This window comes from Ochlerotatus camptorhynchus, unplaced genomic scaffold (genome assembly GCF_037179485.1).
Source record: "Ochlerotatus camptorhynchus isolate MF236.1 unplaced genomic scaffold, CSIRO-AGI_Acam_v1.1 ptg000353l, whole genome shotgun sequence".
Taxonomy (NCBI): domain Eukaryota; kingdom Metazoa; phylum Arthropoda; class Insecta; order Diptera; family Culicidae; genus Ochlerotatus; species Ochlerotatus camptorhynchus.
In genome coordinates, this window is record NW_027040841.1 from 804,963 (window position 1) to 821,334 (window position 16,372).

A 16,372-nucleotide genomic window follows, 5' to 3' on the forward strand; every position below is an offset into this window, starting at 1 on the left:
AACTTTGAGCGTCGGTCTTTTATAATTTGAAATCGGTTGGTTGTAAAGATTGCTCGTCCCAATGCGGTAATTTGGTTTATGAGCTATCTGCTACGGTATGCAATAAGAGATTTTTTTTTTTTTTGAATTTGGGCAGAAAAGAGTGTGATGGGCAGCTGTTTATTTCACTAATAAGTCATCCTTGTTTAATGTCGTTTACTCAAGTAGTTTATTGATAAAACAACCACAGCCATAATTGAATAAACTCATGCAACATATTATGTAATAATATGTTTCATGAGCCTAGAAAGAGTAAGAGTCTAAAGGGTGTCCACGATGAAATTGCCACACACAAAATTGATTCGCAAAATTCGAGTTTTCAGCCGATTGCCATCAAATTTTCAGGGATTGAGAAATAACTGTTAAACTTCATTTTACCATTTTACTCGTATTTTATTTACAGTCCATACGCAAATGCCCGCACCTTGGCCTTAACCCCGGCCATAAGATTCTGCACAACCTGTAAATCAACCGTTTTTTGCATGTAAACCCATACTTTCTTCAGTTCCTCGACTGTCTTCACTACCTTAGGTCGTTTAAGAAGGTGCTGCTTCATAATCGCCCAGTACTTCTCGATGGGGCGGAGCTCGGGAGTGTTGGGAGGGTTGAACATTTTCGGCATGAAATTGACCTTATTGTCCGCATACCACTTCAGCACGTCCTTGGAGTAGTGGCATGAGGCCAAATCCGGCCAGAAGATTGTTGGGACGTTGTGGGCCTTCAGGAGAGGAAGCAGCCGCTTCTGGAGGCACTCTTTTATGTACACCTGTCCGTTCATCGTGTCCTGGGTCACGAAAGGTGCACTCCGCTTCCCGCACGTGCAGATGGCTTGCCAAACCAGGAATTTCTTCGCAAATTTGGACATCTTCTGAGTGCGGACATGCTCCGGAACGCTGAACTTATCCTTGGCCGTGAAAAACAGGTTGCCGGGGATCTGTTTGAAGTCGGCCTTCACATATGTTTCGTCGTCCATGATGCAGCATTCAACTTTCGTCAGCATGTTGAGGTACAACTTCCTGGCACGGGTTTTGGCGGACTTGGTCTGCTTCTCGTCGCGATTAGGGGCCTTTTGTACCTTGAACGTTCGAAGCCCAGCCTTAGTTTTGGCCTTCTGGACAAAACTTCGGCTTAGGTGCAGCTTCTTAGCCACATCCCTAACGGAGGCGTTCGGATTTCGGTTGAAGGCCCCAACTACGCGGTTGTGATTTTTGGTGTTGTACGGAATACTTTTTCCTTCACTTCTGGGCTTCCGATCGGTGGTCAACCGTTCCTCGAACCGCTTAATCACTCGCGACACCGTGGAATTCGCGATTCCCAACGTTTTAGCGATGGAACGATGCGAGAGATCCTTGTTCTCGTGATGAATGCGCAAGATTTTATCACGCACGAGCTGTTCTTTCGACTCCATTTCCGCGAGTTTTGATCACAGGACTTTAAAACTTGCAGGATGTAAATAATGCACTATGAACTAAATCCACCCAAATTTTCATTAAATTCTACCCAACGGTTAAAAAGTTAGAGCAATTTCATAGTGTGGCAATTTCATCGTGGACACCCTTTAGTATATATTTGTTAGAGTTTAGTATACATTTGTTGGATTATTATATATTTGTAAACAAACGAAATCGATAAAATCTCGTTGCTTGCTTCGAGTCGAAATCCAACAAACAAAGTTTTAAACTAAATTGATAACAAATTCTGATACCCGGTTGTAAAGGTTTGATAACTGAATATTAATAATTGTGGTTGAATTAACAGCCAACATAACAAGCTAACAGCTTACTCGTTGGATATTAAAAAAATAACTAATTTTGTTATCATTGAAAACAAACAACAAATCCTGTGATATAAGCGAATTTTTTAAAACCGTTAATTATGTTATTTATGTGATATTAAAGTCTTACGCTGATAGCTGAAATATGATTAGCATATTTTTGTTTTACCATGCAAATAATATTTCCAGATAAACATTTCAAAAGGTCCTATCTGTCTTATCTATAACTCAGCTAAAATAAACCATTCCCTGTTGTATTTGACGTTTTGGACGCTAGATAAAAAAGCTCATTTTTTTTTGAAAAATTTGGAAAAATTTAAAATTTATAATTGTTTCGTAATTGGAGCACATTTTCCGCGATTCGAATTGCCAGTGATTACCTGTTAAAATGAAATAGTGCTGTTCCGTGTTGTATTTATACATCGGTGCTGATCCGGTCATCAACTACCATAGACCTGGATTCGATTGCCCGGTTCTGAGTTGCCACCAACGCCGAGATTCAAGATGTAACTTGCACGAGCAGCTCAATTCCTGGTACAAATGGCCAATCATCAGTTACAGAAGATCATCCATTCCGAACTCAGCGAGTGCACGTACATCGACGGTGTGCAGGACCTACGTTTTTGCGATATCCCCCAGCTCGTTCCTGTAAAGTCACCAAACTCTTAACGTCCCATCGTTCGGTGCGATCATGTTGCTGAGGAACACTAGCGTGAACAGGAATCTTGTTAAGGAGGGGCAATTTTTTTTACTATGGTGCATTTAATCTGGGGATGGGGAGTACTCCAAAGTGCGTGGGAGATGGTGCTGTCCACCCACCACTGTTTCCCTACTGTTTAATTTAGCAAATTTTATTTATTTTTTGATCCGGTGGTGGTTCATCTTCTTCAATGCAAACTGCGGAAATTGGCAATTTAATCGCATCGACGATGCTGAACCACAGTACCGTCAGTCGGGGTGACAGAAAATTATGCCGAACTTTCAACATGTTTTAAAGATGATATAAAAGACAAACCCGAATTTATTGCAACGCACATAAACAGCTGTAACTTTTTAACCACGGTAACAAATGACTTGAAATTTTCAGAGAAGATTTAGTAAGACAACAATAGACCAAGGTTCAATGGCAAACTAATACCCACATTTCAATTAGGGAATCCAAAAGCTGTCTTTAAACTTTGTACAGTTGCGAAAAAGTTCTTCCTCAGAATTCTTTGAGGTTCTCTTCGAAATTTTTAGAGCTCTATGAGCTCTTTTGAAGTTCTTCTCAGAAGTTCTCAGGAATTATTTTTAGAATTCTTCTTGACTTTTACTTAGAACACCTTGGAACTGAAATTTCCTTAGAGTTTCAGAAGAATTTCCTAAAAAAATGTTCCTGGAATGAGCTAGAAATTATCGGTACTCCCTTGAAATTTTCCTCAAAATGCCTTTGGAATTTCACTAAAAATTTAATTTTCCCGGTATTCTTTTCGGAATTATCTAGGAACAATTTGCAAGATTCACTAGAAATTACACGCCGAATTTTCTTGGACCACTCTCCAGAAATCTTTTGGAACTGTCCTCAGAATTCAATATCCTTGATGTTCTTCTCGGATTTTTTTAGAACTCTCCTAAGAGCTCTTTTGAAATTCTTCTCAGAAATTCACTGGAATTATTTTTAGAACTCTTCATGATTTTTTCTCAGAACACATTGAAATTGAATGAGCTAGAAATTATCCTCGGAATTCACTTGAAAGTTTGCTTAAAATCACTTAGAAATTACACTCAAAATTGGATTTTCTCGGTATTCTTTTCAAAATTGTATTGGAACTATCTGCAAAATGCACTAAAAATTATATGCAGAATTTTCTTTGAATTCTCCGCAGAAATATTATGGAACTGTCATAAGAATTCAATATCCTTGAGATTCTTCTCGGAATATTTTACAACTTTTTTTTTCTCAGAACAGCTTGGAACTGAAATTCCCCTAAAGTTTCAGAAGAATTTCCTCTGTATTCTCCAGAGAGTCTTTCCAGAATTACCTTGAAATTATCCTCGGAACTCCATTGAAGTTTTTCTCAACATCCCTTTGGAATTTCATTCAAAATTTGATTCTATTGGTATTCTTTTCGAAATTATCTTGGAACTATCTGCAGGATTCACTAGAAATTATTCGCAGAATTTTCATGGAATCATCCCCAGAAATATTTTCTTTTAGAACTGTCCTCAGAATTCAATACCCTTGAGGTTCTTCACGGAAATCAAGTTTAAGTTGTCCGCCCATTCACCAAATCGTTGTAGATTTTCTACCATAAATCTTCAATAAAGCATTTTCCACCAGACATTTTCAATATAGCTGGCTTCTCCTATCATCAGAATGTTGCAGGTTTTCCACCAAATAAAGCTTGCACCTATTTTTAGATTTTTCATCATAAATTTTCAGTAAAGCAGCTTCCCTCCAATCATCAGAATGGTGCAAATTTTACACCAGAAATTATTATTAAAGTTTGTTTCTCTATTCAGCAGAAGGATGCAAATTTAAGACATTTTTTTTCCAAAAAGCTTGCCCATCCGTTCACCAGAACGGTGCAGATTTTCCACCAGATATTTTCAATATAGCTTAATTTTAAATAAAGTTTGTGCCTTCATTTACCAGATCAGTGCAAGTTTTTCACCAGAAATTTTCCGTTCATTTCATTTATCAGAGCGATGCAAGTTTTTCACCAGAAATTTTCAATAAAGCATGCTCCTCCATTAACCAGAACGGTGCACCAAAAATTGTCAGTGAAGTATGTTTCACAATACACCTTTGTGGTGCAATTTTCATGCTTTGCCTCTTCATGCACCAGAATGCTACAAATTTTCCACCATAAATTTTCAATGAAGCTTGCATTCATCAGAACGATGCAAATTATGCACCAGAAAAATGAATAAACCTTGCTTCTACATTCACCACAGTGTAGCGAACTTTCCACCAGACATTTTCAGTTAAATGTGCATCTCCAAATTTTTAGCGTTATTCAATTTTTCCAATTTTCATTTTGATTAGTCCCTCCATGCACCACCTTGATGATATTTTTACACTAGAAATATTCAATATAAAGCTTTTTCTTCGATCTACCATCACGAAAGTGAATTTTTTCAACCCTCAATTTACCCTCTTCTCTAACCCCTCCATGAACCACTTTGAAAAAAAATACACCAGAAATTTTTTGTATGCACCACTGTGGTGCAAAACTGCACTGTGTTGCAACCAAAAAAATCATTGAAGTTTGCACCCTTCATGCACCTTTGTGGTGCAATTTTCAGGGATCATCTCAAAGGAATTGACGCAATAAAAGGTTTTCAGTTTCACCATATTTGACACATTCCTAATGATGACGCACTCGTATATTTTTGATCGCATCTCGATTTTGGCAAGAATTTGTTAAAACCTTGTTACACCATCGTTACAATGCTTTTTATAGATTTTTAGCCTATGTCTAGTTCATCTCCGAAATTGCAAATGCATTTGACAACACTTGTCATTCTATTTTATCTATCGCCAGTGAAAAATGCTGCTTCCAAAACAGTCTGGAAGCTAGTAAGGTTGATTGATTGATTGATTTATCTTTATTTAGGAGGCTTTCAGCCTGAGGTTGGTTCGCCTCCAAAGTAGTAAGGTTGAATTCGAAAGACTGATATGATGAAAATCTATCATTAGGGAAATGATGAAGGACTGATAACTCGAATGACAAAATGAAAAAAGGCAGCGTAAGAATTATCAAAATGATTTTAATTTAAGAATAATGTCAAAGTTTCCTTCACGAAACGAAAATCAATTATTTTATCCATGTGTTTCACTTATACATTTTTGCCAAAGCATCAGCCTTATACATTCCATAAGACAAACCACATAGTTCCTATAAGAATGCATAAAAGGTATGTTTGACCGCTTATACATTTCATTTGACACATGATCTTCATTAACTTTTTGTAAGGCGTCTGCTTATTACTTGACTTATACATTTTATGAATAATCAGCAATAGAAATTTGCTAAAAGGTATAAGGAGATTTCTATCCGTGTTGAATATTTCAATAAAGATTATCCGGTAGCTTCCAACCACAAAATAGTTATTTTAGCATCCAAAACGCTTAAGGATTTTTAAGCGTGCTTACAATCTCTCCTATCGCTACTATTCTGTCAAAACCAAAACAGCGTTAGACAGTGTCACATCTAGGCGTAACGATTTCGAATGTCTTCTTTGCTCGTGGGTTTATTATCGAAGCATCGACCGGCCGTCCGACAGACGACGATAAGCCAACGAGGATAGGATAGTTCAAAACAATCCAAACCGACTAGCCATTCTTGCCTCGATTCAAAATTAAGTATACATCGTTATACTATAGTTTAATCAACGTAATTGAATATACTACGACGACCATTCCAATTGGACAATCTGCCGAACAGAGTTCATGAGCTGATAAGAAAGGTACACAGACTTGGTTGGTGCTTAGTGCTTGTAGAATTTAAAGAGAGATAGTTAGAACAATATTCGTTCCATAATGACCGCCGATTTGGAGCTAATCAAGAAACATATTGGTGAATATCCAGATTTCCCGACGAAGGGAATTCTGTTCAAGTAAGTAGTACTCATCAATTGAAGAATTAGTTCATCTGAGCTTCTCGTTTTAGGGATATTTTCACCGCCTTGCGAAACGGTCCGGTCTGCCAAGCGTTAAAGCGGTTAATAATCGCTCACATTCGTAATACCTGTCCGCATATTGAGGTCGTAGTTGGCCTTGAAGCGAGGGGTTTTCTATTCAGCCTACTGATTGCCGCTGAGTTGGGAATCGCATGTGTTCCAATTCGTAAAAAGGGAAAACTACCTGGCGAATGTGTCAAGTATGAGTACAAACTGGAGTACGGCACGGTATGGAATCTTGTTTCTTTGTTTGTTTGTAGTCAAACGATTAAGGTGAGATATTTTTGCAGGACGTATTCGAGATTCAACAGGGTAGCATCACGCCCGGACAGAAGGTACTGATCATTGATGACTTGCTGGCCACGGGTGGAACGATGGATGCTGCTAACAAGTTGGTACATCAGATTGGCGGTGTTGTTGAGCAGAATTTGGTTATAATCGAGCTGACCTCGCTGGGTGGTCGGAAGAAGCTGGAAGCATCCGGTTTCAATATACATTCCTTTATTGAATACGATGATGTTGAGTGATTTTGGGGAAATTTGAAAATCTTTAAAGACATAATATATACGTGCTATAAAATATGCACTAGAAGCAATGCTATGAGAATTTACCTTCAATTTTACAATCGATATTTAATGTTAACTTGTTTTTAGTTCGTTATTCACTTGAGGCGGCATAAAATCTTCCGCAGGCAATACAGTTAAGCTTCTTTTCCTAAATGAGTCCACTAATAACACTATAGTTCTAGGTCTTTTTGATCAACTGTACAATTAACGTCTGGCTGAAAATCTCCTTAATAAAGACAACCAACCAATCAACTGTGCAATTACGCTTATTTCATCCATCGATCGTTATTTGTTATGGCATCCTGTCTTGATTTTCTGAATGTTAGTTAGTAATTTACGAGAGTATTCTTTTGAGGTAATGCTAAGGGAAACGATCAGATTATGGTCAGATGAAAATTCTTGTTCTCGCTGCTCGTTACTAATGAACTCTTTTAAATATGATATCTATCTGAAATTTTTAATGCCGTATCAGAATAGAAGAAACTGGAAACACTTGATCTCCATATCCTGGAAGATTTTTTTCGGGTAAGTTTCTACAAAGTTTAGGCTAGTCGGAAGGTAATATTATGGTGACATTTTCGTGAGATAGGGGAAATGGCTCTAATGTTGGCCTATGGATCTAAGATTGGGGCCATCGCAAAAAAAATCTGCTATTTATCAATTTTATATAGATGAACGCGTCATTGGGACGGTACTAATGGATATTTTTGGTCGCTATTGAAAATTTAGTCGATTCCTGAATTTATGTATGGGGCATTTAGGCCTACATTACATCTATTTCCCCTATATACGTAAATATTTTAAAGAGTAGTTCTTATGTTTTCACTCCCTAAGATTTTTTTTAGCCGGCATGAAAATTTGTAATTGCTTTTTGGATATTCAACCAAAACATATAAATTTTTCACAGCTCAATGTTTTGAGTAAATTGAATTGGTTCTGTTTCTTTCGTCTTTGGTTCAGTTTGGTTTGAAGTTGAAAACTCAGTTAGGGGAGACTTGATCTCTTAAGTTTAAGACAAAATCCTGAGATATGAGCTTGAAAAATACTTTATTTGGGGAGAGATGGATATGATTCCAGGATGTGTGTAACAATTAATATTAAAATGCATATAACTCTCCCATATTTTTTTTTCTATGTTTTCTGGAATCCGTTTTTGGACATCTGTAAGAAAAAAAAGTGCGTTTGGGATATTCACCTACATTCTTGTTTTCGTTCAAACCGTATTTTCGATACAAACAGCTTTTTTTTGCTGCATTTGTTCATCCAGCTCTTGATGGTTCTTCTTTATGCTGCGATAACAGTGTCAGACATAAACATAAAACGACCCTGGGAGCGTTCCCTTCCACGTTTGGACTAAGGGAAGTAAAAAAATGGAGTAACAGGCTAAAAGTCTCCTTAATCTATCTATCTATATATATAAAAATGAATTTCTGTCTGTCTGTCTGTCTGTCTGACCCTTATAGACTCGGAAACTACTGAACCGATTGGCGTGAAAATTTGTATACAGGGGTTTTTGGGGCCGTGGAAGGTTCTTATGATGGTTCGAGACCCCTCTCCCTTCTGTAAGGGGGGGGGGCTCCCATACAAATGAAACAGAAATTTCTGCTTAACTCGAGAACTAATCAAGCAAATGGAACCAAATCAGGCATGTGGAGGTCATAGAGGGTAGTCCCTTAGATAAGAGGGGGAGGGGGCTACGTACAATATAGCATACTTTTTTTTATTGGCGCATAAACTCAAGCTAATTTCAGGTGAAATGGAGCATTAGATTCCGAAATTTGTGTAATTGAAAATTAGAAGTGGAAGTGCATGTATAACCTATGTGGTGGCCATTTGTAGAATCTACACGGAATGACCTTACAGGTGTTAAATTTCAATAGATTTTTAGTGGAAGGGATTTGATAATCGAAAAATCACGCCCTACCTACCGGAATTCTTTTTTCGATTTTAAGAATCTGAATCCCTTTTTATTATTATTATAGACACTTTAACGCTCTTGGGTCATTCGTGACTTTTCTGGGGGTGAGATATGAACTCGTGACTTTGGCGTGAGAGGAATGGATTCTAAACACTACGCCGGGGTCGCCCCCAATTTGAATCCATCTACTCGCATCGCGTTGCAACTTTCTGCAGAAATTCTTCAGCGTTTCTCAGATGACAATGATCCAAGCCTTCGTAAAATGGCTAAGCAACTGATATCACTCATTCGAAGGAGGTCCGCTTTGATAGCTGATAGCTGCTTTTCTCATTTTCATCAAAAATGTTCAATTGATTTTGAGAATTTACAGCACTGAAATCTTTGTCAATCTTCTTTCTATCTACTCATCGCGAACACCTCGCTTGGCAGCAAAACAATATGATGCGTTTCCAACCGATCAACGACAAACTTACCTGATATGCTTTACCTCGTACGTTACGAGAAGCCTAGTTGAGCGACATCAGACCGAGGATCAATCACGCTATCACCACTGCGAAATTCTAGTCGTATGTTATCGAGCGCCAACTCAGTGTGTCTATTGAGGACTGCAATTCGATCGCTATCTCAGCAACTTCAGGTATTCCTCAAGGAAGTCACCTCGGGCCAATAATTTTTCTTATTTATTTGAACGATGTGAACTTTGTGCTAGAGACACCTCGTTTGTCTTTCACTGATGATCTTAAGGTTTTTCTCGAGATTCAAACATGCTGACGCTATGTTTCTACAAAATCAGATTGCTAGATTCAGTGACTGGTGTGACTTGAACCGCATGGCAGAGTAAACCCTAACAAGTGCTCGATAATCACCTTCTCTCGCAAAAAAGTGCCCTTAAAGTTCAATTACACACTCCTGGGTTTTTAATTTGATCGAGTAAGTCACGTGAAGGACCTGGGTATTATCTTCGACTCACAACTGACGTTCAAAAAGCACATTGTATTCATGGTAGACAAAGCCTTCATATCTTTGAGGTTTCTCTTTAGCATAGCTAAGGATTTCACTGACGTGTACTGCCTTAAATCGTTATACTGTTTCCTAGTAAGATCTACATTAGAATATGGTGCAGCTGTTTAGAACCCGAGTCAGTTCAACGCAGATTTATTCGCTACGCACTTCGGCGACTACCGTGGCGTGATCCTTTTAGTCTGCATCCCTATGAGGAACGTTGTTCGTTAATACACATAGAACCTCCCAACACTCATCGCGACACTCTAAGGGTGTTCCTTTTTCAGAGGAATAATTGTTTTGCTAGGCTCATTGCCGAAAACATATCCAGCGACCGAGTGTTCTTCGGGTTAAAGTTTCACAACTAACAATATTGCATGCACAAAACACAGTTTATTTTTCTTAAATTACACTACACTCATTTAATCAAAGTTTATTTTTGTAACTTAACTAAACACTAAACAAATAATTGATTATCTTCATCGTTTGCCGAAGATGGCGACATAGATTGTCGGCGCGATGAATTTGTGGGCTACGCACCCAGCTGCGACGGTGGATTGATGTGCACTGACTCGTCCTATGGTGTATTGGTTTTCCCTTCGGTGCGGATGCTGTAGAGAGATGACATCGCGAACAGTGGTATGTTCCGTACAGTCGATGTGTGGGATATCGATCGGTGATTGTCCATTGCGTTGTGTTGCTAAGTTGGTGGTGGAGCGTTCATCGGTCACAGATTCGAGGACAGACGTATTGATGGTGTCGAACATCCTGCCCTCTGCAGAAATAACTATTTCTGGACTTCGACGGGACGTTGATTATCAGATAATCGTAGACATGCAAAGAAATAAGAGATCCGGTAGGCCTTTTCTACTGAAGTAAAAGATATGGACAGATCCTCACCTGGACCCTCCGGTATGAGAGCCTTGTATTGATTTGAATGCGGCTATTGAGTATCGGTGTAAGGTTGATCAGCTTGCTGAAACCGACGTTGCCAGGTTGATCCAAAAAGGAAACCTCTAGCTAGACCGCGCGGGCGGCTCTTCTGATGTGGTCGTTTGGTCGTCGTTGGGTGGTGGTATGGGTAGAACACAGATCTTTGAAGTTGGGCGTGTAAGCAAACTGGAGCCAGTCTGCAGTGTGACGACGCGGACAACGCCATCTTGACCTGGGTGGAGCTCGTGAATTCGAGCGATAGGCCAACGCATTGGTGGTTGATTCTCGTCCACGATGACGACGACTTGATTCTTCTTTAGCTCTATTGGTGGTTTTATCCATTTGCTGCGAGGTTGCAGTGCTTGCAGATATTCTACGTGCCAGCGTTTCCAGACATCCTGAAGCATTTTCTGGATCTGCTGCCATTGGTGAAGCCGATTCATCGGAATAGACTCGTAGTCGATGTCTGGAACAGACTGTAGCGAGGATCCGACGATGAAATGACCCGGCGTTAGAGCCTGCAAATCCGATGGGTCGTCGGAGAGTTTGGTCAACGGGCGAGAGTTGAGGCAGCCTTCGATTTGTACGAGAAGTGTCTCCATATCATCAAAGGCTAGTTTTCGGTCACCAAGCACACGGACAAAGTGTTTTTGCGCTGACTTGATCGCTGCTTCCCATAGACCTCCAAAATGGGATCCACGAGGAGGATTGAAATGCCAGCGGATTCCTGAAGTCGAACATTCACTGGCGATGGAGTGGCGAAAGTCTTCGGAGCGCAACAGTCTTCGAAGCTCGTTAGCGGCACCGACGAAATTCTTGCCGTTGTCAGTGTATACATCTGCGCACAGACCGCGACGAGAAACGAAACGACGGAAAGCTTGAAGAAATTTCGCCGTACTCAGATCACCAACAAGTTCTAAGTGAACGGCCTTTGTGCTGAAGCACACGAACACTGAAACGTAGGCTTTTGTTGGTGCGTCTCTACGGTGACGAGGTTTGAGATAGATCGGCTTCCAAAAGTCGATACCAACGACGGAGAATGGCCGTGAAGCAGTGACACGCTGCGAGGGAAGTTCGGCCATGAACTGTTCGATGGCTTTGGGCTTTGCTCGTACGCACGTAACGCAGTTATGAACAATGCGACGGGTAGTATTTCTGCCTCCTAAGATCCAGAATCGTAGTCGGATGGTGTTGGTAAGAAGCTGCACTGCTGCGTGAAGAAAACGTTCGTGCAGACATCGAACAAGAAGCGTTGTAAACGGATGTGATCCTGGGAGCAGAATTTGATGTCGCGAATCGAAAGGTTGGGAAGAACGATCTATTCGTCCACCTATTCGTAAAATGTCGTCGGAATCGATCATCGGATGGAACCAACGGAGCCGAGAATGAGTTGGAACTGTTTGATTTGCTTTCACAGCTTTCAATTCTGCCGGAAAAGCGTCCTTCTGCTTTCGCAGTTCAATGGCTTCGGCGACAGTACTTGCTCCGGAAAAGAAGTCATCTACGTAAAAATCTTCGCTGGCTGCGCTTGCTGCGAGCGGGAAATTTGAGCTTTCATCCTGTGCGATCTGCTTCAACACTCTAGTGGCTAAATACGGTGCTGAAGCAGTGCCGTAGGTCACAGTCTTCAATTTATAGATTTGGATCGGTTCTTCTGGTGATTGGCGCCAGAAAATCAAATGAAATCGACAGTCTTCAAGAAACAGCAGAATTTGCCGATACATTTTGGCGATGTCGGCGATAAGCATTATTGGATGCATGCGAGATCGCATCGTGATAGCTCTCAAGTCCTCCTGAACGATTGGACCAACCAGCATGGCATCGTTTAAGGAAACTCCACTAACACTCTTGCACGAGGCATCAAATACGACGCGGACCTTGGTGGTGCTGCTGTCTTCGCGAATGACTGGATGGTGAGGTAGAAAGTATGCAAGCCCAGATGCTGCCTCAGACTCGTCGATTCGCTTCATATGTCCTAACTTCTCGTATTCTTCCATGAATTTCTTGTATTCTATAGCTAGCTTTCGATCTCGTCCCAGGCGATTCTCGAGCAAACGGAAGCGGTGAAGTGCAGTGCGTTTATTGTTCTCCAACTTCTTCAAAACCTCTTCTTTGAACGGTATGCGCACCATATACCGTCCATCTTCGCAGCGAAAGACCGTGTCAGAAAAGAATTTCTCGCAGTAGGCTTCAGCCGGGGAGTGTACAACTCCCGAATCATCCTCGATGGCCCAAAACCGCTCCATGTTGCGTTGTATTTCGGCAGTAGTAGCTACGTTGCAGACAATGGGTGATCTTGAATGTTCTTGAGAAGTTTTGCCGCTAATCACCCAACCGAAGACTGAATTCACGAGGCACGGAAGAGACTCGCCCAATGGAATGCGACCTGCTACGCTGAAGAGATCGAAAAACACCTCCGCTCCCAGCACAACATCAATAACTCCGGATTGATAGAAAGATGGATCTGCTAACTGAATTCCCGTTGGAAGCGACCATCTAGAGGCGTCAACGGAAATTGATGGAAGGTCTACGGTGATCCTCGGTAGGACGAAGGCTTCGATTGTGGCAACATAGTTGGAGATTCTGGACTTTATGGTGGACTGGAACTTGCAGTGAACTTCTGTAGCAGCTTCACCAATCCCTGCAATAGGCAGATTCACCTTGCACCGACGAACCTTCATTCGCTGGAGTAGCCGCTCCGTTGCGAAACAACATTCGCTGCCTGAATCCAGTAAGGCTCGTACCGGATGCTCTATCCCGTTGTTGTCCACCATGATGACGATGGCTGTAGCTAACAGCACCTTCGTTCTAGATCTGTCCAAGGAAGTGCAACTCGTGATGCCAGTATGTGCCGCTGGGGTGGAAGAAAGTTGTTCGTTGTTGCTGCTTTGCTGACTTGGCTGGATGAGGGATGCGGGTCGACTGCTGCCCTCTGATCTTGAGGCATAGCACAACTGCGTATGGTGCCGCCCTCTACACTTGCGACAGCTGCTTTCAGATGAACACTCCTTTGCCAAGTGGCCTCGTCGTAGGTAGTTTCGGCAAAGCTGATTGCGTCGGATTACACGCTCCTTCTCGTCAACCGACATTTTTGAAAATTCTCCACACTGGTAGAGAGAATGCTGGCTAGAACACGCTGGACATTGGTGCGATGCTTGCTGTGAAGCTCCGTGATTTGCTGAACGAGGTGGATTATGTTTCTTCGCTAGTGTTGCCATCTCCGCTGACTTGCCGCTAACCGTTTCCAACACATTGACTCGACGTTGAAGAAACTCTATCAACTGCTGAAACTTGGTCGTCTCGTTTGCCTCTGCATACTCTTCCCAATCGCGTCTCGTAACAGCATCCAACCGAGTACTGAGCAAGTGAATTAGTAGCACATCCCAGTGTTCAGTTTGCTCCCCCAACTGCTTGAGAATTTTGACATTGGCTTGGAACTTGTCAATAAGCGTGTGCAAGTCCATAGCTGTCTCACGTTTCATACAAGGAAAATCGAAAAGTGATTGGACGTAAGTACGTTTCAAGCGCCGCGTGTTCTGATAATGGCTCACGAGCAGATTCCAGGCAACAGGATACTGTTCGTTGCTAATTGGAATCGTTTGTATGAGTTTTAATGATTTGCCAGCCAAAGAGGAGCGTAAATAATAAAATTTTTGAATCGTCGACAAGTTAGTCGAAGTGTGCACGAGGGATTCAAATAAATCGTGAAAATTTAGCCAGCTCTCAAAATGTCCATCAAAAACTGGTAATTTAATATCTGGCAGCTTGACATGGGACACTTGATTCATATCATGGGGCCGGGTAACGGGCAACGAGTCATTTTGATTTAGTTGGAGTAACGTACCCTTCGTCTTGTAGTATATCCGCTCTACATCTGTGCGCTCCTTTAAATATCCATCCAAGACATCGTCAGCTTCTTCTAGCGTTTCCAATTCGCCTTGTACAGCGTTGAATTCTGTCCACAAAGCGATCACATTCTCCAAGCGCACGGGTACTTCGCGCTTATCCCTGTCGACTTGATAACTGGTGACGAAGGATCCAATCGCCGATATTGATGAGAGAATGCTGCGTTTGCGATTCTTCAAACCGCGCAATTTCCTCTCTGCCGCTGACATATCGATGAGTGATGGAAGGATCTATAATCAAAAGACCGCGTAGACCGCGCGAAACGAGTACAAAAAAAGGAACCCTAATTACCTGGGAGCAGGCAATTTAGTGCCTTGATATTAATCAAATTTGTCTCCTCACTATGGTTGAGATGTGCAATCACAGTAGACGGATCTCTCTAACGACAAATGGCGCTATCCAACAGAGCAATTGTACCGCTTCAATGGCTACGTGTCTGGGTCATTGACCAGTTTTGAGGTCATCGACCGACTCCGGGAGTATTGACTCACTAGCATACAATAAAGGCTTCCATAGTCAGTACAACAATTGTTGTTTATAGTTCAGCAATACGAAGATCACAGCATCCAAGCAGTAATGAAGTGCACATGCAAAAAAGATTCCGGTAGAACAACTCTCACTGGGTTAGATTGAATGGAATTGCACTCACCTATGTGAGGCATGAAAATGCCTGGTATTATTTCCAATCAACAGAGCGGCAACGAAATGGCGCATTCGCCATACAGCTCATGCGAGGCACGTCGTGTGGTAGGATTGTCGACCTAATGGGACTTTTCTGGCCAGAGCGGATTCCTCTCGACGCTCAATCCGGCTCGAAGGACCATGTTCCTTTTTCAGAGGAATAATTGTTTTGCTAGGCTCATTGCCGAAAACATATCCAGCGACCGAGTGTTCTTCGGGTTAAAGTTTCACAACTAACAATATTGCATGCACAAAACACAGTTTATTTTTCTTAAATTACACTACACTCATTTAATCAAAGTTTATTTTTGTAACTTAACTAAACACTAAACAAATAATTGATTATCTTCATCGTTTGCCGAAGATGGCGACATAGATTGTCGGCGCGATGAATTTGTGGGCTACGCACCCAGCTGCGACGGTGGATTGATGTGCACTGACTCGTCCTATGGTGTATTGGTTTTCCCTTCGGTGCGGATGCTGTAGAGATATGACATCGCGAACAGTGGTATGTTCCGTACAGTCGATGTGTGGGATATCGATCGGTGATTGTCCATTGCGTTGTGTTGCTAAGTTGGTGGTGGAGCGTTCATCGGTCACAGATTCGAGGACAGACGTATTGATGGTGTCGAACAAAGGGCTATGTTTGTTACTGACGTTCTGCAGCATTGAATTGATTGCCTAGCTGTATTGGACTTACCATACCAATCAGGCTGAGGCCTTGATGTCCTCTGATGTCCGAAGAAGTCGTCTCCACTCAACTCGATCCATGGCCTCACGTCGTCAGCCTCGTAGTCTGCAGCAGTTGTTACTGTTGGGTTGCTTTCGAGAACCATTTTCCCCGGGTCGTCGTCTGGCATTCTTACGACGTGCCCAGCCCACCGTAGT

General features: G+C 41.6%; 1 protein-coding gene across 1 annotated transcript; it reads left to right on the top strand.

Moving 5' to 3' along the window:
• Window positions 1–6,076: 6,076 nt before the first annotated feature.
• On the top strand, window positions 6,077–7,286 carry Aprt (adenine phosphoribosyltransferase). Its single transcript, XM_065231399.1, has 3 exons — window positions 6,077–6,415; window positions 6,469–6,706; window positions 6,769–7,286. The coding sequence occupies exons 1-3, from the start codon at window positions 6,339–6,341 to the stop codon at window positions 7,003–7,005; spliced, it is 552 nt and encodes a 183-aa protein (XP_065087471.1). The 5' UTR covers window positions 6,077–6,338; the 3' UTR covers window positions 7,006–7,286.
• Window positions 7,287–16,372: the final 9,086 nt, after the last annotated feature.

Excerpts from the sequence above, each read along its gene's own strand:
- Aprt (XM_065231399.1), top strand. The coding sequence starts at position 6,339 with ATGACCGCCGATTTGGAGCTAATCAAGAAACATATTGGTGAATATCCA. Across the intron at positions 6,416-6,468 it reads ACGAAGGGAATTCTGTTCAA|GGATATTTTCACCGCCTTGC; the intron begins GTAAGTAGTACT and ends TTCTCGTTTTAG. Across the intron at positions 6,707-6,768 it reads ACAAACTGGAGTACGGCACG|GACGTATTCGAGATTCAACA; the intron begins GTATGGAATCTT and ends ATATTTTTGCAG.